Genomic DNA, 22218 nt, shown 5'->3' on the forward strand with positions numbered 1-22218 from the left:
AAAAGCACTGGGCCTCTTTGCTAGGCACTTGGGCTGGAGGCGGCTCCCCCTTCCCGTGCCTGCACTGCCGAGCTGCCCGAGTGACAGGCAGGACAGGCTCGCGCTGCCTTCGTTCCCTGTTCCGGCCTGCCGAGAAGGTTCTGGCTCCCACTGGCTTGCTGTTGGAGGGGACTATTACGGAGCTCCTCCAATGAGATCAGGCAGCACTGTCCTCCTGCGAGTCCCTGACCACAGCCCGGAGCTGGACAGAGACTTCCTCCCTCCAACGTGCCGCCTGGGACTGGCCCTTGGGCACGGCCGGGATAACCATGAGCATCATGCGGGACACCTGCTGCAGTCTCTCACCTAGTCCTCTGACAGCTCTAGGAGGGAGGGACTGTGCCTGTCCCAGGCACTTGAGATGGAGTGCTCACAGCTGCCCTGCGGGTGTGTAACAGCTTGACTTGCGTCCCCCAAGAAGATACGTCCGATTCCTGATCCCCGATACCCATGCATTTGGACAAAGTGTCTTTGCAGATGTAATTAATTAAGGATCTTGAGATGAGATCACCCTGGATTAGGGTGGACCCTAAAATCTAATGACAGGTGTCCTTATAAGAGACAGAAGAGAGACACACAGAGAAAAGAGGAGACTCCTCCCAGGCAGCAGCCACAGAAGTGTGGTCCTGGAGGGGCGCCTGGGTGGCTCAGCTGGTTAAGTGGCTGCCTTTGGCTCAGGTCATGATCCCAGGGTCCTGGGATCGAGCCCCGCATGGGGCTCCCTGCTCAGTGGGGAGCCTGCTTCTCCCTCTCCCTCTGCCTGTCTCTCTGCCTACTTGTTCTCTCTCTCTCTCTGTCAGATAAATAAATAAAATCTTTAAAAAAAAAAAAAAAGAAGTGTGGTCCTGGAGAAATGAAGGAGGGAGTCTAAGCCACCTTGGGGCTGGTGGAATGGAGCCCCCAGGAAAGGATGGTAGCACGGACGGGTGGAGGTAGAGTCTTGGAGGCCACGAGGACCAAGAACATGTGTCTGATCCATAGATAATATGCGGCCATTGGAGGATTTTTTTTTTTAGAGCAGTTTTAGGTTCATAGCAAAATTGAGCAAAAGATACAGAGATTTACCCCCTGCACCCACTCCTGCACAGTCTCCCCATTACCAACATCCCCTCCCAGAGTGGAAGACTTGTTATAGCCGATGAGCCCGCACCGACACATCCCAATCACCCAGGGTCCATAGTTGACATTAGGGCTCGCTGCTGGTGGTGTACATTCTGGGGGTTTGGACAAATGTATAATGACATCTTATCCACCACTGCAGTCTCATACAGAACAGTTTCAACTGCCCTCAGAATCCTCTGTGCTCCACCTGTTCATCCTTCCCTCCTTCCAACCCCTGGCAACAACTGACCCTTTTAAGGTCTCCATAGTTTGGCCTTTTCCAGAATGTCATATAGTTGGAATCACAGTATATAGAGCCTTTTCAGATTGGCTTCTTTCACTTAGTAATACACATTTAGGGTGCCTCCATGTCTTTTCATGGCTTGATAGCTCAGTTCTTCTCAGTGCTGAATAATACCTCATTGTTTGAATGCTTCGGTTTATTTATCCATTCGCCTACTGGAGGGCATCTCGGGGGCAAGTTTTGGCAGTTATGAATAAAGATGCCATAACATTCTTGTGCACGTCCTTGCTTTTCTACTTTCCAGATCTCTCCCAGTCCCTGGGACACACATCACCCTCCATGATGGAAGTCTTATGTCCCTGAGGATAGAGGGCGCGCCCCTCTCAACCCCATACTTCCCACCTGCCAAGAGCCATGTCTTCAGCAACTATTCGGAAACCAAATGTGACAATTGGGAGTCCCCATCTCATCCCAGGGTGTGAATCTTTCTGGTTCCAGGACCACTGGGAAAACCCTCCAGGGAAACTACCTCAAAGGCCAACTCTACAGAAGAGCAGACAACTTTTCCCTTCCAGTCAGAAACTCAAGAGCTGATGCTCCTTTTCACAACATTCACAGCCTATGAGCCTGGCCCAAGGGCTCCACCTCCTTCTGTCTACCCTTAGACCACACTTGGCAAAACCTGGGCGTGGGCAAACTCGAGCTAGAGGTGTTAGCTGAAGCCCCATGACCTTTGCCTCAGTCCCTCCCTCTGGACCTCCTGGTAGAGAACACCACCTAACCTTGAGGTGCAGGGACTGGGAAGGGGGGGGGCAAGGAGAGCCATCGGTTACAGGCCACTCTATAGCACGGTGTCCATCTTCAGTAGCACCAGCCCGAGAGATGGGACCAGAAGGGCAGTGCATGGATGAAGCTCAGACCAAGTAACTCACGCAGGCTGCACGACCCCAAGTTTCAAAGCAACGCTTCAACCTAGACCCCAAAGCCAAGCTTCTTCACTGCTCCCTGCCCTGACTCACGCACTCACACACTCACACGTTCAAGGGGGATTACTGAGCAGTGACTACGCGCCAGGCAGTGTTGGAAGCAGGACATAAATTCATCGCACTCTCCTGGCGTTTGTTTTCATGTGTGTATGGTGAAGACGGGAACAATGAACATAGGAACAAACTGACTATGTAACATGTATAAAGGCGACCGAAAGTGCATGGGAGGAACAGGAAGCTTTGTAGGGGGGCTGGATGGAATGATCATGGGGTAGGAAGCAGGGGACACAGAAACTCTCTCTGGTAGGGTAACATCTGGGCAGACCTGAGGGAAGTGAAGGAGGGAACGATGCAGACATCTGGGGAAAGAATATTCCAGGCAGAGGGAACAGCTAGTGCAAAGGCCCTGGGGTGGGAATGAGCTCAGGATGTTGGGGGAAGTCCAGGGGCAGAGCTGAGTGGGAGACATGAAGTTGGGGACTGTAGCTGGGAGGGGTGTGGGGGCCTGTGAATTCTATTCCCAGTGAGAACAGAAGCCCTTCAGAGGGTTGTGACCAGAGATGACAGCCTCTCACTTGGACTTTGGAACCAGTTCTGACTGCTGGACTGGGGGTTTGGAATGAGGGTGGGAACCAGAGCAGAGGAGGGGGGCGGAGTGGGCAGGTGTCAGATGAGCTAGATGGAGGACCCCACCTGGGGCAGTTGGGTAGAGCCCATGGAAGAGGAGGGGTGCAGGACTGCGCTGCCAGAGGAAGAGGGGTTCCAAGAGGCCCCCAAAGGGTTTGGCCTGAGCAAATGTTAGAACGGTTGTCATGCCCTGAGCCCCTGAGCCTCCCTCTCCAGGAAAGGTTGGCTTTGGCAAGCCCCAGGTATGGAGGAAGAGAAAGATCCTGACTTGGATCCCCAGGTCCCTTCTACTCCAAGAACACTGGGCTTAAGCAAAGTGAGGGGGAGGGGTGGCGGTGAGTGAGGGAACAGTTCCAGGTGGCAAGGGCAGCCTCCCCAGGAAGAGGGTGCCTGGATGCCAGCCAAGCAGGCCAGCTACCCACCTAGGGCACTGGTAAACACACCAGTTCCAATAACAAAGCGCCGGCCACCACACTCCTGCCCCCCCCACCCCAGCTAATGGGCCCCTGCAGCAGGCTCTGAGCTGGGAGGCAGACTTGGGAGGCAAGACTGCGCTCACATGATGGGGTGAGGGGGTGGCAGGAGGAGCCGCCGGGCGAAACCTCAGCGGGTCTGGCAGGAGGCTCCAGGAAGTCTCTGAAAGTGGGCCCAGGGGCGGGCGGAGGGTAGGGGCCCGCGGGGGTCCAGAGAGGGGGTGGGATGGAGCTGGGCTGGAGTCCTGGGTGGGGATTGGGCCCGAATCCCATTTGGCGGAAGGAAAAGGAAGGGAAAGGGTGGGGGAGAGGAGTGGGAGGTAGATGTGGAAGGGGGTGGGGCAGGGCTATGGTCCCGGAGGTGAGGAGGGTGAGGAGGGGCCTCTGGAAGGTGTCCGAAGCATGGTTGGGGTAGGGTGTGGGGACCAGGTTGGGCTGGGTTGGGGTGTGGGTGTTGGGGCACAGATGGAGAGGGGGTAAGGGAGTTGGGGAGGAGGGCCAGGTTGGGGATAGGGGTGGGGGCGCGGTTGGGGCGCGGGGAGGGGGGGGGCGCGGGGAGGAGGCCCGGTTGGGGTCGGGTCGCCGACAGGGGGGTGGAAGGGGTGCCCCTCCAGCCGCAGGGACCGCCTGCGCTTCCTCCCCGCGGCCGAGGGGTAAACAAACGCGGTGACGTCAGGGGCGCCGCTGGCCCGAGACTGAACCCGGCGCTGTAAATGAGATGCAAGGTGCCAGCAGGCTCCAGGCCGCGAGGCCTGCGCGCCACACACGCTCCTCCGCGCCGGCCTGAGCCTACCCCAGCTGCACACACGGACAGGATGCTGCAAACGCCACCAGACATTGCAACACGCAGCCAGTCTGCTGGCCGCAGCGTGAACCCTCCGCCGCCCCCCTGGCAGGCACCGGCCCAGCTGGAGCGCAGCCTCCCTCCTCCCGAGCATCCCGGGGGCGGGGGCGGGGGGGGCTGTCAGCTTCCACCCAGCTGGGGTCAGCCTCTCCGCTGGGGACCCCATCCCCTGCCTCCCCAGGGGGCCTCCCAAACCGAGGGCTGGGCCTCTGGGGTCAGCTTTGGGCTCTCTGCCCAACAGATTGGGGAAATGCCTGCCTTTTTGCGCGGCTTTCTGGGAAGCTCATCCCTCTTCATGGAAGCAGAAGTGCTGGGGTGCAGAGGCCCTTCCTCCAGGTGTCGGCAGATGCCAGCCGTGGGATGGCTGCCCCGCAGCCACTCCCCACCTCCCCCGAGCAGGGGACCCCAGGAGCTCCCAGAACAGCCCTGGACAGCATGCCCTTGGGAATGGAAGGCAGCCTGGCTGGGGCCCGCAGGCGGCACTGTGCTCTGGAGTGGATTTGCTGTGTGACTTTTGGATGAGTCACTTGGCATCTCTGGGCTTCACCATCTCCCTCTGGGGAAGTGGGGAGAATCGAAACTGGCCTCCCTGTGCTGGGGTGGGAAGGTCAAAAGTGCAAGAAACCCTCACCAGGCTGCAGGGGCTGGTTAGCAGCCTCAGACGCAGGGGTCCGATGCAGAACTTGGAGACTCCCAGAGAAACTGAGGCAGGGCCTCTCCTCACCCACCTACCAAACTTGCCTTCTGGGTTTACTGTGAGTGGTGGGAGCTGTGGGGATATATGAGTAAACAGTCCCCTGGGCCCAAGGAACCCCCACACTGGCTCCCCTACTTGGACTCCACAAATTCAAGTCCTTGTGGGGGTTGGGGGAAACTAGAAATGACCACAGATGTTTAAAAAGGACCCCAGGAACGTAGCAAAGCACAGCTTAACACCAGCTTCCCTGTCACCGAAGTTAATATTTAAATCTCTCTCCCTCCCATCACCCTGTTTTATGGTCTTGACAGCATCTTGTCATTGTCCGAAATTTTAACAGTTAGTTCTTTGCTCCCCCAACACACACATTCTAGAATGTAGGCTCTCAGGATGAATTCCCAGCACCTGGTATGGTCATGTGAATGAATGAATGAAATCATGGCTATCACGAGGAGTGGTCACATCATTTGTGGGGCCCTGTGCAAAATATCAATGCAGGGCCCCAGTTTAAAAATTATGGAGGATTTTAAGACAGCAACAGCGGGACATTCAGAAGTGCAGGACCCTCCTGAGTGTGGGGCCCTGAGTGTCCCCACAGGTGCCACACCCAGGAAGCCGGGCAGGGCCATTCCACAGAAGGTGCTTGATAGCAATACCCAGGGGTACCCAATGCTGTCACCCCTCAGCCTCAGTTCCCAAATCCCAAATCTCCAAAGTCCTTTTTTTTGGTTCTTTTTTTTTTCTCTCTTAATTTCACCCACACATTTAAGCAAGTCCTCAAGGGGCTTTGGACCTGAGCTATTGGCCCATCTTACAGATGGGGCACTGAGGTCCTGGAAATGTCAAGGGCTTGGCCAGGAGTGGCTAAGCTGGGAAACCAACCCTGGCAAGACTTGTAGGAGCTGCTGGTAGAGGTGAGAATATAGCTGTTGCTTTGGGAAGGAAAAGGCAGATTTTTTTCACTGGGGTATCTCTTTCAGCATCCCCTTCCTATCTCAACCAGACATTCGGAGCTCCCTGAGCTCGTGTGCCCAATAACACACAGCTGGTGTGTCCCAGGAAGACCTCGGGCTAATTAAGCATGATTTATGGCCCGGTCTCCTGAGGACAAGCTTTAAATTACTTGCAAGCTGTGCCAAGGTAACTATCTATCCTACAGGCTGTTAATTAGGAATTGGTTTAATCTCTGCTGGATGAAGGTCAAACGCCATGGAGTTGACCTTGCTGGCTGGCTGGCGTCATGCTATCAGGCTGGGGATCTGGGCCCGGAGGGATGGGGGATTCAGGGAAGCATGGACACTGCAGCGGGAATCGGTCTGGCCGACACATCCTGCACAGGCGTGGATGCTGGGAGCAAACCCACATGGGCCTTGCGTGGCCCAGGAAGCTGGGCCAGGAGGGGCTTCCCCTCAGCACCAGCCCAGCACAAAGTGGAGAATTCTTCCAGAAAACCAGCCTCCCCTCACCTTCCAGGAACCCAGTCTGGTCCTGCACCGTGTAGAAACCCTTCTGTGGCTCCCCAGTGCTCTCCCCATCAAGTCCCAACCATGCTCCGTGGCCACTAAGTGCCGTGAGGGGTTGCCCTGCCCGCCTACCACCACCCTCCTCACACTTCCCTTCCAGCCAGGCCACGCTCTTCCCCTTTGCCTGGGGTATTTTCTTTCTGTGGTCTCCACCTCATCCTCCTCAGTGCCTCCCCTGAGACCCCCGGCCTGGCCACCGCCAGCCTTCCTTCCCCAGAAGCCAGACCACCTGGCTTCCAATCCCATGACTATGGGTGCTGTGTGACGTGAAGTGAGTACTTAGCCTCTCTGAGCCTGAGTTTTCTCATTTTAAAAATGGGGACAGGAATAGTTCCTACCTCATAGGGTTACTCTGAGGAGCAAACCAGATTGTCCCTGTAAGTCACTTCATGTGTAGGAAGAACTGCGCGGACAGCAAAGTCAGACATTGGTTGGAAAGCCCAGGCCACTGGTCCATTTCCCCAGCTAGACTGAGGCTGGAACCCAGACCTGTGTTTTTTCCTTGTGATGCCCACCGGGTCCCTGAGACCTGGGAGAGCCCCCTACATATGTCCTGCCCTCCTGTCAAATCTACTCCCAGTAGGAAGCCTTCCGGGTTGACCCAGAGTATTCTCTCCTGTGGAGCAGTTGCCCACCCAGCGCAGGGTCAATAAAAGTACCGTTTCTGTTTTGCTCTCCAAGGGCAAACCTTAGGCCACAGCCTGCCCTAGTCACAATGCCGGCCACTCTGTGGCGGGAACTGTGACATCTTCCATCCCTGGTGACTCTAGGGGGGCACTTGGAACAGAGCTTTGTATTCAGCAGGTGCTCTGGGCAGGGGCAACCGGCATTTTCTGAGCCCCTGCCCAGCATATTGGACCATCTCCTGGAATCCTACCAACGGCCCCGGGAGGGAGGTTGGGATTAGCACTGTCACTTTGCGGATGAGAAAGCTTCCCGGGGACACCCGGTCCTAATCCCCAGAAGTTGTGAATGTGTTACTTGACGTGGGAAAGGAGGATTAGGGTTGCAGATGGAATTAAATTTGCTAATCAACTCACTTTAAAATAGAAAGATTATCCCGGATTATCCAGGCGGGCCCACTATAATCACAAGGGGCCTGAAACCTGGACAAGGGGGACAGAAGAGGGGAATAAAGGGAAGATGTGAGCATGGAAGCTGCTGGCTTTGAAGATGGAGTAAGGGGCCATGAGCCAAGGGACACAGGTGCCTCTGGAACCTGAAAGGGCAAGGATATGGATTCTCCCCTAGAGCCTCCAGAAGGAAGGCAACCGTGACCCCTTGACTTTAGCTCAGTGAAACCCGTGTCGGACTTCTGACCTCCAGAGCTGGAAGAGCATAAATGCGTGCTGTCTCAAGTCACTGAGGGTGCAGCAGTGTTAGAGCACCCACAGGAAGCTCCTACGGAGAGGTGGAGGGGCTTGGCCAAGGCCACTGGCCAGAGAGGCTGGGACTGAAACTCCATCTGTCTGCCCCAGTCTGTGGGCTCCCAGCCGCACAGCAGCCCCTTCCCAGCTCACCTGTCAGCATTACTTAAAACAAACCTGTCACAGGGGCACCTGGGTAGCTAGCTCAGTCGTTTAAATGTCCGGTTCAGGTCTTGATCTGAGGGTCATGAGATTGTGGGATCGAGCCCCACATCGGGCTCCGTGCTAAGCGGGGAGTCTGTTTGTCTCCCTCCCCTTCTGTACTCCCCCCAGGCCTCCTGTCATGTGGGCTCTCTCTCTCTCTCGAATAAATAAATAAATTTAAAAAAATAAAATAAAATAAACCAGTCAAAAAGAAATGCTTTTGTAGAGAGAGCACGGGACGGTGGGAGTGAATAGTCAAACAGGATTGATAGCCTTACCACCGTGACCAGCACGTCCTGAGCACTCATTTTGTGCTCAGGACTATACATTATCTCCCTGAGTCCTCATTTTACAGATGAGAAAACTGAGGTTCAGACAGGTCTAGAAGCTTGCCCAGGGTCCCTCAGCAATGTACGTGGAAGAGCCAACGTATGACCTTTGGTTCATTGGTTTCCGAGCTTAAAATCTGAGCAACTATTCTATACTGGCCTCTTGAGCAAGAAAAACAAATGGATGTGGGTGTGCATGCGCGTGCGGGCAAACACATGCACACCCCCCCCTCCCAACACAAAGGCTCAAGAGATGGCCCCTCAAACAGGACAATGGGTCTGCCAGCCAAGGGGGCCCTCGAGGGCACTTGGGGTCCCAGCCCACTCTCTTCCTAGCAGGCCTGGAGGACCCCACCTGCTCTGCTCTGTGTTCACAGGGAAGTGGCCTGGAGAGGTAAGGCAGGACCCCCTCTGTGCCAAGGGAGAAGTGAGGACACGGGGTGTGGGAGCCAAGGGTGGCCTGATGTCATCTGGGCGTGCCTGGCAGGACTGCCGGCCTGCCTGCAGGAAGGTCATGCTGCCCTTTGTGGTCACCCCGGCCCCAGCTCCCCAGGCTGACCTGCCTTCGAGGGTCGGAGCCGGCTTTGCTGGCTGGCTGGGCTCTCAAAGTACCCTGGTCCTGGGAGTTCGAGTCTCTAGGACCCCAGAGACTCTTCTTCCCGCCCTGGAAGGGCCCAGTATGGGCTCCCTTCGGCTCACCTGCCCGTAGCCAGAAAGGAGGGAGAACTGGCTCCTCACACCCAGGAAAATACCACTATGAACAGTGACCCAGTAAAGGGGCTTCCTTTCCTTTCCTATCATAGTGTCCTTAAAGCTGCTAGAGAAGGTCACAAAGTCTGTTGACAACTTGCTAGGCCACCTTGACTGGCTGCTCATTTTGCCTCTTTGGGAACTACAAACTCCCTGAGGGCAAGGAGGTTTCTGCTCAACCCTGAAAGAAGCATTTTGTCCTTTTAGCCCCTGAGTGTCCGTAAATGACCTGATAAGGCCTGCAGGACCAGACTTGGGAGGACTGGCTAACAGGTGGGCCTGGATCTCCTGGAAGTTTCCACTTGAGAAGGACTGGATTGGTTCTTCCACAAGGAGTCCTGGACATCTGCTCCCAAGGCCCTTGCTCCTGGTAACAGCACTCCCACTGCCCCAACAGGAGCTCACTTCCCCACTCTCAAACACTGTGACTTGGCTAGGGCTGGTCCACCCCTGACTCAGAGACAGGCCTGTGACCCATCACTAGTGACTGCTTCAGGCTCAACCCTCACAGCCAGGGAGACTCAAGTCCCCTCCTGGAATTGCTGGAGCAGAAGATACGGGTCTAGCCCCTGCACTGGGAGCTGAGGGGGGCGGTATTTAAGGCAGCAAGGGGCAGACGTGAGCAGCCCCGTGGCAGAGGACCAAAGAGGCCAAAGAGAGACCAAATCCTGACACCACTGAACCCAGGTTTGGGCCCCTAAAGCAATGCCCGGAAGTAGACCGACCCATAGACATTTTGGTCACAAGAGCCAACAAACCAACCTGAAGGATACCTCCAGCCCCACCATCAGGAAAGCTGTAGTTATGGTGGTTTGATTCATTTAGACACCCTGGCTGCCAAAGGCACCCGGCACAGAGTCTGCTAGGGGCTGTCCACAGACCTGTTCTGTTCCACAGAATGATTAATGAAGAGACACCAAAACTCCCTGGTTCAAGAGGACACCCTGGATTTAAATCCTGCTTGGTCGCTTGCTAGCTGTGTGATCTCAGGTTACTGACCCCTCGAGTCCTGACCAGTAGAGAGAGGATGGTAACAGTACCAAGGCTGCCGCTCACTGTGGGGAGCTAATGACTTTATTACATCTGCAGTGCTCAGAATGGCCCCTGGGCGCTGCAGGTCCTCAGTAAACACAGGCTCTCACTAGTAGGATGGGTGGGTCATGCCGTTGCCCAGGCAACCAACATTTATTAAGCGCCTGCCTTGTGCCTGATAGTGTGCCAGGGGTGCTGAGGGCACCTGGTGAGAAAGAAGACCTGTCCCCTGCTCCCAGAGGGTCTTACAGTCTTTCGGAGAAGACACCTGGCCACCAGCAGCTGCAGAGCGTGCTGAGTTGCCATGGTAACCGGAACCTTTGGCCTCACCACCGCCCACCCCTGACCAATTGAGTTACTTGGATGCAGAGATGAAGATGACTAATATACCCATGGAGGGGAAGCGGGGTGGTTTGCAGGGGAGTGGGCAGCCGGGAGCAGAGCAGAGGCCCAGCCCTTGGCACCCTCTATTCTTCAGCCACAGAAGGGCCTGCACTGGACCAGCCCCTGCTCATGAGAAAAGGGATGGTCGTTACCAGCTATCTCAACAGGACTGGAGGCCTCAAGTAGGAGGGAAAACCCCAGGCTTTGAGCCCTCTCTGTGGGAAGAGAGATTCCCTCCCACTATCTCTAGAAAGGGTCAAGAGCTAAAATCGCTGAGGGTTTCTGTGGCGTGGGTGGAATCCCCACCCTCCTGGGGAATCTCAGAACCAGAACAGATCGGACCAGCAAGTTCTTTGCCTTTTGCCCCCTGGGCCCAGCTGAGGACCTGGTTCCATAAGCAAAAAGTAGACAGCCACGGCTGGGGAGTGTCCACTGTATCCCCCTCCCCACTGCCCCCAGTCCCTGACTCCCCATTCCCATTTTGTGCAAATGATGGACTAGGAGGTTTACACCTGTTACTTCACTGAATCATCACACCCTCATTTTTCAGATGGGGGATCTGAAGCCCAGAAACATAAAGTCCCTTTTCTGAGGTCACACAGCAGTTTGCTGAGAGGCCCCCTAGGTATTTATGGGATTAAATTTATGCATGAGTGCTGTGGCCAGTAGGCTGGCCTCTGCCTCTCAAAACGCCATAGCAGCTGTGACATGGCTGGGACACAGCCCGTGGATCAGTCCCGGGCTCTGGGGCTGGGGTGACCAAATCACATGCCTTCAGGGCTGGATGCTGAATTTGGGAGGCCGTCTCAATCCTGGTTGAGAAATTAGGGTTTTTAGCTCATGGATGCCCTAGTGGTGGTGGAGGGGCCCTGGCTGAGGGCTGAGCAGGGCCCGGGGTTCCAGGCGCCTGGGGTGGGAGTGGTGGGGGTCTCTCTCCTGTAGGGCAAAGGAACCGGCTCAGATGAGGACCTGTCAGTGCATAAGCTTCCTCACCTTGGAGTAAAGAGCCAGAGATTGAGGGGACGCCTGGGTAGCTCAGTTGGTTAAGCGTCTGTCTTCAGCTCAAGTCATGATCCCAGGGTCCTAGGATTGAGTCCCGCATTGGGCTCCTTGCTCAGCAGACAGCCAGCTTCTCCCTCTGCCTGCCGCTCCCCCTGTTTGTGCTCTCTCTCTGACAAATAAATAAACAAAATCTTAAAAAAAAAGAGCCAAAGATCGAGGACCTATTGAGATGACATGCGACACACCCAAGTGAGGATCAACTGGGGAGAGGGGGGTGTCCTGAGCATTTCCTGGAACAGCTACGTTTTTTCTTTAAAGTAATGGCATTCTTTCAAAATGCACACAAGAATTTTACGGGAATTCAAAAGTATTAAACAGAAGTTAAGCTGATCTAGTTAAATGGAGGTTGGGGGCCCTTCCGAACCCTATTTTCTCCACCTCCCAAGTGGTTCCACCTTCTTGGAACCCCTCGGATGCTCTGGAACCCAGTCTGAAAACTGGGTCCTAGAACCTCACATGGTATTGGGGTCTGCCTTGGGGGCTGCTGGGGCCCAGATGGGCCAAAGGCCTGTAGAATGAGGCATACAGATAGGAGACCATGACCCGTAAACAACTCCCCAGGAGTATGTTTCAGATGTGGACAAAGTGATCATATCATTCATGATCAGAATGCTTTTCTAGCCGCTTCCCTGAAAGGCCACTGAAAAGGGAATTCAACATTGCGTTCCCCAAAGCAGGGGATGGTCAATCGAGTCAGAAAGGCTTGGGCCGGGTGGCCCGTTTCGGGTGACTCTTGTTGGCATTAAGCACCACCAGGCCACAAAACCGTGTTGTCCACCTGGGCTTGGCTCTGGCTTCTGGGTCACAGGACCCCAGAGGGGCCCCTGCCTCTGCTATATGAGCTCTAGTCCTCCACAGGAATCCAAGCCTGAGGGACTTAGATGGATTGTGATTAGATCTAGCACCAAACTTCCTAACCCGTGGCTGGGATAGGCATCAGGGGCATCCAAGGACCCCATAGAAGTTTAAAAAATGTGTATCATGTATTCTTAGGACGGGGTTTATACTTTCTTCAGGTCCTCAAAGCGTTCTACAAACAGCAAGAGATTAAGACTTACTACAACTCCCTCAGTTGCCACTTCCTTCAAGAAGTCTTCTAAGATTTCCCCTAATACAGTGATTGCTCCCTTCTCTGTACTATCAAAGCTCTGGGTCACTTGGGAGGATCCAGCTGGGTAGCCTCAGGATTAACTGGAAGTTGCTAGCATTCACTCTTCCTGCAAATCTAGCTCCTTGCATATTTGAGGTGTTACCCTGGTTATCCAAATGAAGTACAACTGTGTTGTTTTCCTGCTTATCAGTTGGTTGTTGAGAGCAAACCCTGATAACCACTGACTACCTTAACCCTTTGGCAAGCATCCCATTCATTGTATGCAAATACTGTTACTCGGTGCTTAACAAACTACTTTTGTCAAGGGGACATGAACTCACTCCATCCCCAGCCCATCCTGTTGACTCCCGTACAGCTTATCAATCCTCTGTTCAGAACCGTCTGTGTACTGGTCCCTATTATTGAACACGTTGTCTCTCCATCCCTCTGTAATCCTGACTGGGGCAGGCGGGGCCAGGCTGAGATGATCGGTCCTCACGGCAAAGGGCCTCGTTTCTAAGCTAGGAATAATTCAAAGCCTGCCTTTGGCCAAGCATCCGGGGCTACTCACTTAACCCGAATCTGACAAATGGGTGGCTGATCACGCCTGACTCCGGGCACGGGCAAGACAGTGGTCGTGAAAAAGCACTGAACTGTCATGGAGACTATCACAGTCATGTGGGGGACAGTACCTGTCACCTTAGTACAACAGTCACCCAGCTGCAGATGGCAGTCACCGGGACCACCAGGAGCCCAAGGAGGCCCTCAGCATCCAGTTAGGGTGTCGCAGGGTCTGAGTTATGACTCAAGGTCGGTGTGAAGGATGTGAACGGGGGCCTGCCCTGCACCCTCCCGTCCTCTCTCCAACACCCTGAAAAACCCCAGGTTTTGGAAGGAATGACAGAACCTCTGAAGGCCATTGGGGAAGTCATGTGGAGAAGGGCTGTCCTCTTTTGGGCCTTGGTTGATGGATGCTGGTATCTTCTCCTCCGGCCCCTGCCTGGGTCACTGTCCTCACTGAGATTACCCTGCTAACAAGGATGCATGGACCCTAAAGGGTGGAAGGGACCCAGGTGGTCACCCAGAACCTAACCTCCCCGTTGCAGGAATCCACGGCATACTCACTTAAAGAGCAGCCCGCTGGGTTGCAGAAGGCTCCAGAGGGTAGGCAGGCATTCCTGGGGCGGGAGCCCAGTCCCCATCCCCGAGCTCTCCCCACTGCCTGGTGCGGCCCGCCATCCCACCTGGACCAGGTCGCTGAAGTCGTCAACTAAACACCCATGGATTTGCCATCCAACCTAAGCCATGGCTTCTAGTCCTTGTCATCCTGAGCCCGCTTCCTGGACACCCTCCAGAGGCTCAAGGACTCTCTCAAAGTGTTGACCAATACTGACCACAGTGCTCCAGAAGTCCTTCGACCAAGTGGAACAGAAAAGTGTCTCCTTCACTCTGGGCACCAATACATTTGCTTTTATTTTATTTTTGGGGGGGTGGGGGTGGGGGGAGTTAATCTTTATTACCATTAAAGTCATCTTGCTGGAGTTGGTTCATCTTTCCAAAGCATCAGGGGCTGGCAACCTAGAAACAGTTGTCACAGACCGTTAAGTGCCACTGGGAGGGAACCTCGTTTATGTGCTTGCCTGCGGGAGCTCCAAGGCCTAGCTCGCTGAATCGATGGACCCATCTGACTGAGTCACAATTACCCAGAGCCAGGTCCCCCTCAAGCTGCTTAGCATTCCTTGCCGGAGGCATTGGCAAGAACGATCAGGACCTGGTGGACTTCTCTGCTCAAAACCCTCCAGCTGCCCCCAGCTTCACTCAGCTTCAAAGCCAAAGCCAGTTCGTGGGATTGATTCCCCCCTGCCCGCCCTGCTCCCCACCCCCTGCCCTGCACCACCCCCACCCCTGGCCTGCCTGGAAGGCTGCTACTCCCGCCTTTCCTACTAGGTTCTCTTGGTCTGCTTTGCCTCCTTGGGTTTCCCAGTAGCACTTAATACGACCTAATGTGCTCTCCATTTTATGTCTCTTGTTTATTATCTGTCTGTCCTCCTCCCTGAACTGTCCGCTGTTTACATGGCTAGGGATTTTTGTCTGCTCATTACTGTATCCCCAGTGCCGTTTGTTGAGTGAATGAACGAGTGAATGGATGAATGAATGAATGAGTTCCCACCCACCACTCGTAGGTGAACCTGTTCTGGTATTTGGCGCTCTCTTTTTGCGAATCCAGAGTACTCGGATTTTTGGAGCTCAAATCCCTCCCGCACTGGTCCCACCGTGGACACGTGTCCATCTGAGAATGCTAGTGTCTAAACAGATTCCACTCTTTCCTTTTCACTGGGCTTTAATATTTCCTGACCTTCATGGTTCATCTGAATAATAGGTTTCAAATGTTTCCTTTCAAATATGTTATATACTTGATGTATTTTTAGATTGTGTCTTTTGAAGGCAACAACCAGGCAAGCCTCTTCTAATATTCTAGGTGTGGTCGTGCTTTTGCACAAGGATAAAGGAGAAAACGTTGGGTCTGGAATCGTTCCTGTGCCAATGCCCAGAACCCTGTGGGATTCTGATGGTGGTGGCAGGTTGGGACAAGGTCCTTCCAGGACAAGTTGCAGTGACTGGGACAACCAGAGAGCTTTCCCAGGTAGAAAAAGACGGCCAAGGGCTACCTTCTCCTAAATCTGGCTGAGATTTCTCAGTGATGACCTTGACAAATAACAAGCTGGAAATGGAGCAGGGAAAGTAACCATAAGGATAGAGAGATCAGAGGGCTCTGGGCAGGGATCAGAGCCAGAGGCTCTGAGAAGCTTGAAGCTCAGGAGAGCCTGGAGTGTAAGCGAAGATTCGCGGATGGGCTGTAGACCAAACATGAACTTGTCAACTCAGCTCAGTATCACCAGATCTAGTGAGCATGCTCTAAAGCCCTAAAAGACAATTGGGTGACTTTAGGATAAAAGCTGGAAGTTCTCCTTGATACGCTAGTTGGGGAATTTGGGCCCCTTGATCTCCTGAAAGCTATGGGTTGACAATATTAATATCTTCTATAAGAGTTGAAATAAACCCATGGCTGACAGCTCGCTGGAGGCTACTGAGATAGTTGAGCAGTGGGAGTGAGCCTCCTACCCACTGCAGGCATGTTTCCTAACACCAAGCTGCTGCTTTTTCGGTCAATGGGATCTGAGGACTAGCAAGAAAGGCTGAGATCAGCAGGGAAGAGGACAAATGTGTTCTGAAGAGGTCTCTTCCTCCCAGCTCGGGAAGCTTGGCAATGTGTTGCTTTCCTGGGATGGCTGACCCATGATATGACACCTTTAAGTCATGCCAGGATCTTAGGGGTCATTGTGTCCTCTCTCATTTTATAGGTGTGCTTCTCAGCGGCTGCCCAGAGAAGGTAGTTACTTTCCTAGGGTTGTAGCAGAGCTGGGTCTAGAACCCAGTCTCTGCCTCCCAGCCCAGGGACGCCAGGCCACAGCTGGGATAGCTCCACAGTTCTGCGCCTGGCCCCCCACGGGAAGTGGGTGGGGCAGTGGGAGGGAGGTGTTTGCCCATTCATAACACGGCCCAAAGTGCAAGGCCCATTGTTTGAAACCCAAGGACCTGATGCTCCAAGCTGAAAGACTTTCCCTAGATGCCACAGGTAGGACAGGTGCTCTACCTTCTTGCTCCAAGCCGCATCAAACAGGAGCCTGGTCCTTTTCCCAGGAACTTCCAGCCAAGTCTGCATTCAGGGTGAGGGCGGGGGAAATGGGCCGTTGCTGTCTCCCATAGCACCCCCTTTTTTGTGACCTTCACACATCTTTTTTTTTTTTAAAGATTTTATTTATTTATTTATTGGAGAGCGAGCGAGAGAGAAACAGCATGAGAGAGGAGAGGGTCAGAGGGAGAGGCAGGCTCCCCGCTGAGCTGGGAGCCTGATGTGGGACTCGATCCCAGGACCCTGGGATCATGACCTGAGCCGAAGGCAGTCGCTTAACCAACTGAGCCACCCAGGCGCCCCACATCATTGTTTAATAAGCTGTTTCGTCCTGGTGGCTCTAGGTCCCACAAGAATCCCTGTCTGGACCCCTCTCCTCTCTTCCTCCTTTTTCCTGTTCTCATCTGTACTGGCCTGACTCAGGGTCCGAGATACCAACTTCCTGCTTACCTCCCCAGCTCCCTATCCCACAGTACAATACTGTCCTTCTTTGCCTTCCGCCTCCCTTCCCCAATTCCAGTGGGGTACATAGTCTTTGATCAGGTGGTTTCTTGCACCTGGAGTGATCTTTTCACATCCCTTCTACTTGGAACTCTTGACTCAAATCCCACCTCCTTCATGAAGCCTTCTGTGAGCCTTTGTTATGGATTAACAGCTCTACTGGGCTCCCACTATGTAGTGTCCCCCCCCCAACCACCAATGAGCACTTCAAGCCCATTTAGAACCTCTGAATGTGACCTCATTTGGAAATAGGGTTTTGGAGTTGTAATTAGTTAAGCCTCATTACTGGTTGAGGCTTCATTACCCATTGACTGGTATCCTTATAAGGAGAGGACAGGACATAGAGTTGGACAGACACAGAGGTTAAGGCCCCATGAGGAGGCAGAGACTGGAGAGGTTCCACCACAAGCCAAGGAACACCAGGAGCCACAGAGCTGGAAGAAGCAAGGAAGGAGTCTCTCATCGAGTCCTTATAGGGAGCAGGGCCCTGATAACACCTGGATTTCAGACTTCTGGCTTCTGTAACTCAGAGAGAGCAAATTCCTGTTCTAAGTCATCAAGTTAGTGGTAATTTGTTACACGGCCAGAAGAAACAAATACATACTGTAATTTGTTGACTCTGAGCACCCAGCCATGTCTCTGGGTCTTTATTCGTCTTTGTTGTACCCACTCACCCCCCCCACCCCCTTCACGCCTAGAGCTGTGCCAAACACCTGACAGACACCTCAAGCAGGTTCGGTGAACCAGCCGGTCATCGTGGCATCGATGGACCTGGGCCTGCCCCAGCGTCAGGAATGGGAAGGAGGTGGGACTTGCTGAACGGATGGGGCAGGAGAATAGGATTCACAAATCTACATAAAGGGCTAGTTCCTGGCTAGCTGCTTTAGGAACAAGGCTCTCGACCCACATATTGTAAACTCAGTAACAGCCAAGCAGATGCAACTCTCAGCCAGCTCTCATACTGCCTCCCGGAAATGAAGGGGTCCCTGAGTCCCGGCTGCACCCTTCCTTCATGTTTGGACTCGGCCCTCATCTGTTGCCCCTGCTTCCACGGGCCTGCAATTGCAGCCCAGGACTTTAGTCTAGCCACTTGCCTCATACTGGAGCAAAAGCTGTAAAAGCCACTTCGAATACCATAGTCCACTTCTCCTCCTCCCAGGGGCCCCTGCTAAAACCCGGTCAAAGTCAAAGGCTTTGGAGGCTGTGCTAGCTGACTAGCTAGCCAGGAGCCTTGAGGGGAAGAGGGATGGGCCCAAGCTCTGTGAAAGCTTTTGTGGGAGGAATTCCAGGGGAGCACAGAAAATTAAAAAAAAAAAAAAAAGAGTGTAGTGGGAATAACCCAGCAGCAACCTTCCCCTTGGAGACCCTAACCATGGCTGGCCCTGCCTCGGTTAACCTCCATATGTTGTGGGTAAGGACAGATGTCTCCAGGTGAGGCACTTTCCAACTCCCGGAGCCTTTGTATCCCTTTAAGAAAAACCCTCCTTTGGGTCACCTTTGCAGCCTAAGGCACACTCCCACCCACAAATATTGCCCAAGGTCATTATGGGAAACTGGGTTGTCACTCTTTCCCAAAGGTAAGCGGACTTCTCTTCTGGATACGCCATCTGTTGGCAGAGGCTCTGGTCTTCCTTCCTTCTTTCCCTTTTGGGGGCCTTCACCCTCCAGATCCAATCCCACCCAAATCCAGGTTGGAAGGGCTCTCAGATGCGGCCTCCAACTCCCCACTCCACAACGAAGGGCCCTCTGTCCCCAAGCCCAATGGGCCCCCAAACACTCCTGGCTTGGGATTGTCCCAGGGCCCCAGACGGACTCAGGCAGATTCCAAATTCCCCACCATGGCAGCAAGTGGAGGGCTCATAAAAGTAGCTTTAGTAATTGGTCAGACAGTTACGAGTTATAGGGAGCACTCTGGTTCATCCTGAGGGCTGATGACTAAACCCAGCATGAATGGCACTGGAAGTTTCACAGGCCCCCATGGATCCCATTTCTGGTGACCCGATATCAATTTAAGACATATTTCTCATTGGTCCTGAGTTTATTCCCTGGAAGAGAATGTCCATTCCAAGTCAGGTGGGACACAGCTCCCAGTGCATGAAATTGCAGGGTGCCACTCGGCACTATTTCACTAACCGCCACCCCCCCGCCCCCAGCCCTCGCCGCCGCCAATGCCATATACTTCTTTAATTTAGGATTGTTTATAGTCAGTCAAGTTTTTCCAGATTGACTAAAAGAGTTCTTCGTTCGTAAACCTACTGCAGCCAGTTACAAAAGCAGTAAAAGAGACCAGGACTTGGGCCAGCTGGAAGAGTCGGAAGAAAGTTTCTGCGGGATGCAGACAGCTAAGGAATGACAATCACACGCGACTGTCCCAAACCTCACATACCCCTACAAGGACACCTCCTGATCCCCCTCCACAAAGGGTTTTGGGAACCCTCCAATGGGGCATCACCCCAAGGAAATGAAACTGCTGAGAACAACTCTTACTTCTCCTTTTTCAGTGTGTCCAAGGGTTAAAAACACTTCCGAACTACCCTTCCAACTGCAAGGTCAAGCAGCTGTCCAAACCACCCAAGGAGAAGCAGGACCCAGGGACAAGCAGACTCCAGCTAGCAAGGCCACCAGGGTCCTCCCCTCCCCCACACTGGCCCGGCAGGGGAAGAGTTAATCTGCCATCGGCTTTGGTTGATAGTTCAGGCTCCAAAGTTCAGTCCCAGTCTGAGCCACCCCGGAGGAATTGTAAATCTCAGGGCAGTATTTAACAAAACAAAAGCAACCTGGAATTACAGGCAGGTTTGCTATCCTACAGTACGTATTTACTTAATCCCCTAGGTATGTGGCTCCATGTCAGATCAGCTGGCTTTGCTGGCCCTTTCACCCCTCCACCCCCCAACAAGTTTCAAACTAATTCCCTGTTTTTGCTCTTCCTCCTCACAGGGCCAGCCTGCCAGCCTCCAATCTTTCTCTCCTTTGCTCTAGTCACCGGGTGAGTCAGCCTGGCTTGGGTCAGAGTTGGGTGACAGCCGGCTCACCCTCCCCACTCTCAGGCACCAGGTCTGGGAAAACCAGAGGAAGAGATGCTGTAACCACCAAAAAGCTAAAGGCAGCCCTGGGGAAGGAGGGCCCTCCCCACAGTGCCACCTCCTCATTTAATGGGGAGGGATCCCCTCTGGGGCTGTATCTGGGGGGAGGGGGCAGGGTTGAAGGTGAGAACAAGGGCTCTTTATCAGCTGCTGGTTACCCCTGTCACCCTCTTTCTAGATTTCCAAACACCTGGGCGTGGGAGAGCTTGTCCCGTGGGCTAGACATCCAAGACCGCTCCCCCCTCTCAAACCCAAACCGAGTATCCCCTCTCTTCGTGCCTCCAGAACTGCAGCCGCCCAGGTTGGGGCTGGGAAGCGGGTTGCCAAGGAAAATACGAAGCCAGCTAGCAGGCGGCTCCCAGCTCTACCCAGGAGCGCACACACCCTGCACTCACCAGGGTGGTGGCAATGGGGGAAAGGCAGAGAAAACACAACACCTTCCTTTGGGAGGGAGGAATGTGGGAAATGGGTGGGTCCCCTCGGTTTCGGGGTGGGGGTGAACGGCCAGACAGCCACGACCCCAAAGGACCAGACCAGCTCCGGACCTGCCAAAAAAGACAGCCTGGTGCCCGGGAAATTTACAAGGTGAAACTGACTAGCTCAGCACTCGCGGGTGGCGCCGAGAAGTAGGATGGCCGGCGACTCTCTCGGGCGCGGGTTCCGGCTGCGGCAGCAGGTGGGCGTCCCCCTTACCTTCAGCCCCCACCCCCTGGAGTCGCAGTGCCCGGTACCTTTCTGGCGCCGCGTTCTGCGAACTCGCGAGCGAGCTGGCGCCCGATGCCTCTCCCGCCTCCCGTGATGAGGACGTTCTCCCGCGACAGGTCCCGCAGCTTGGCGGGCAGCACCAGTCCGACGGCTGCTTTGGCCACCAGATAGATCATCTGCAGAGGGAACACCACCAACGCGCCCAGCCGTTTCCACACCATCCTCCGCGCCGCGGAGCCGGGCAGGGGGGCGAAACTCCCCGGACCGAGCAAAACAGGAATTAAAAAAGAAAACACCCCAAACAATAATAAATAAACCGAATTAAGGGGGGAGGCGTCCCACCTGGCCACTCTTGAAATCACCTCTTCCCAAATGCAAAACACCGGGTGAGGAAAAAAAAAAAGATAAATCCTCCTCGGGAGGAGAAAAAGCGTCTGAGAAGGTTGGGACAGTAAGAGGGCTGGAGGGGAAGCCGGAGGTGGAAAGTTCTAACAAGAAGTTTCTTGCCCCAGCAGCCGTTTCGGCTGGGGAATTCTCAGGTAATGTTTACAGGCTGACAGAGGAGTTTAGGCAGGGGGAAAAAAAAAGGCACCAACCACACGCGCGCACCCTGCTACAGTCCCGCGGTTTCAAAGTGCAAGATTAAAAAAAAAAATGCCGTTTCCAAATTGTAGCGCCCCCCCACCCCTTCTCCAGGAAAAAAAAAAAAAAGTGGTGGGGGGAGAGTGCTTGGAGCTCCCAATTTCAGCCCGCGAAAGTCTCCCGACTCATTGCTATTCTTGGGCTCAGGAAATTGCTTAAACGCGATCTGATTGCCAGCAACGTGCAGGAGAAGTGGGGGGTCCGGGTGTCAGTTTCTTTACGTGCATGGCTCGCCCTCGCGCGCGCTCGCTCTCTCCGGCTCTCGCCCTCCCTCTCCCAGCAGAGGCCGGGAGTTGCCGCTCGATCCGGCTCCCTTTCTCTCCCTTGTTAGCATTTATTGCCTTCTTTTTGTCCTTTCCAACTTGGAGAGGGCCCGGGTGCGGAGCGCGTGTGGATCGGACGCCCTCGTCAGCGCCGCCTTATTCATTCGCTCCCGGGGCAGCAGCGGCGCGGAGCGAGAGGGCTGCCCTTTCCTCCCCCCTCCCCATTTTTTTTAATACCCCATTAAGTCTGATTGACAGTTAAAGTTGTTCCGAGGCTTCACTACCGTTCCTCTGAGTGGCTGCCGCGGCCTCCCCTCCCCCTGCGCAGTGCGGGGCGCGCGCGCGGGCGCGCACACGGGCTCGCTCCGACTCGCGCTCTCCCCGGCTGGCTCCCCTCTCTGCAAGCCGGGACTTGCCCGCGGTGTCCCTGAGGGCTCGCAGCAGTAACTCGAACACGCTGGAACCGACTCCTGCGAACCGGCTCCCTCCCCGAGACAGTCCTCCTGGCCCGGGCCACGGTCTCCCCGAGCTGGGGCGCCCGCCGGCCAGGTGCCGGGTCCTGCGCGCGGGGCAGGCCC

The 22218-nt window shown here is 54.5% G+C and overlaps 1 protein-coding gene and 1 long non-coding RNA gene across 5 annotated transcripts in view; one reads left to right on the plus strand and one right to left on the minus strand.

Annotated features, from left to right (window-relative positions):
• The window catches only part of DHRS3 (dehydrogenase/reductase 3), a 36891-nt gene extending 15046 nt beyond the window's left edge, over positions 1 to 21845 (minus strand). For 2 of the 4 annotated variants that reach the window (XM_044913880.1, XM_021683454.2), the window contains exon 1: positions 20762 to 20956. In XM_044913880.1, the coding sequence (XP_044769815.1) occupies positions 20762 to 20956 (195 nt within the window). Of the gene's footprint in view, positions 1 to 20761; positions 20957 to 21077 lie in introns of those variants that run through there. The other 2 variants (XM_044913881.1, XM_044913882.1) reach the window with 2 other exon arrangements.
• On the plus strand, positions 20440 to 21126 carry LOC110574680. Its single transcript, XR_002479977.1, has 2 exons — positions 20440 to 20706; positions 20852 to 21126. It is a non-coding gene; the product is annotated as an uncharacterized LOC110574680 (long non-coding RNA).
• Positions 21846 to 22218: the final 373 nt, after the last annotated feature.

The sequence above is a fragment of the Neomonachus schauinslandi genome, chromosome 4 (assembly GCF_002201575.2).
Source record: "Neomonachus schauinslandi chromosome 4, ASM220157v2, whole genome shotgun sequence".
Taxonomy (NCBI): Eukaryota; Metazoa; Chordata; class Mammalia; order Carnivora; family Phocidae; genus Neomonachus; species Neomonachus schauinslandi.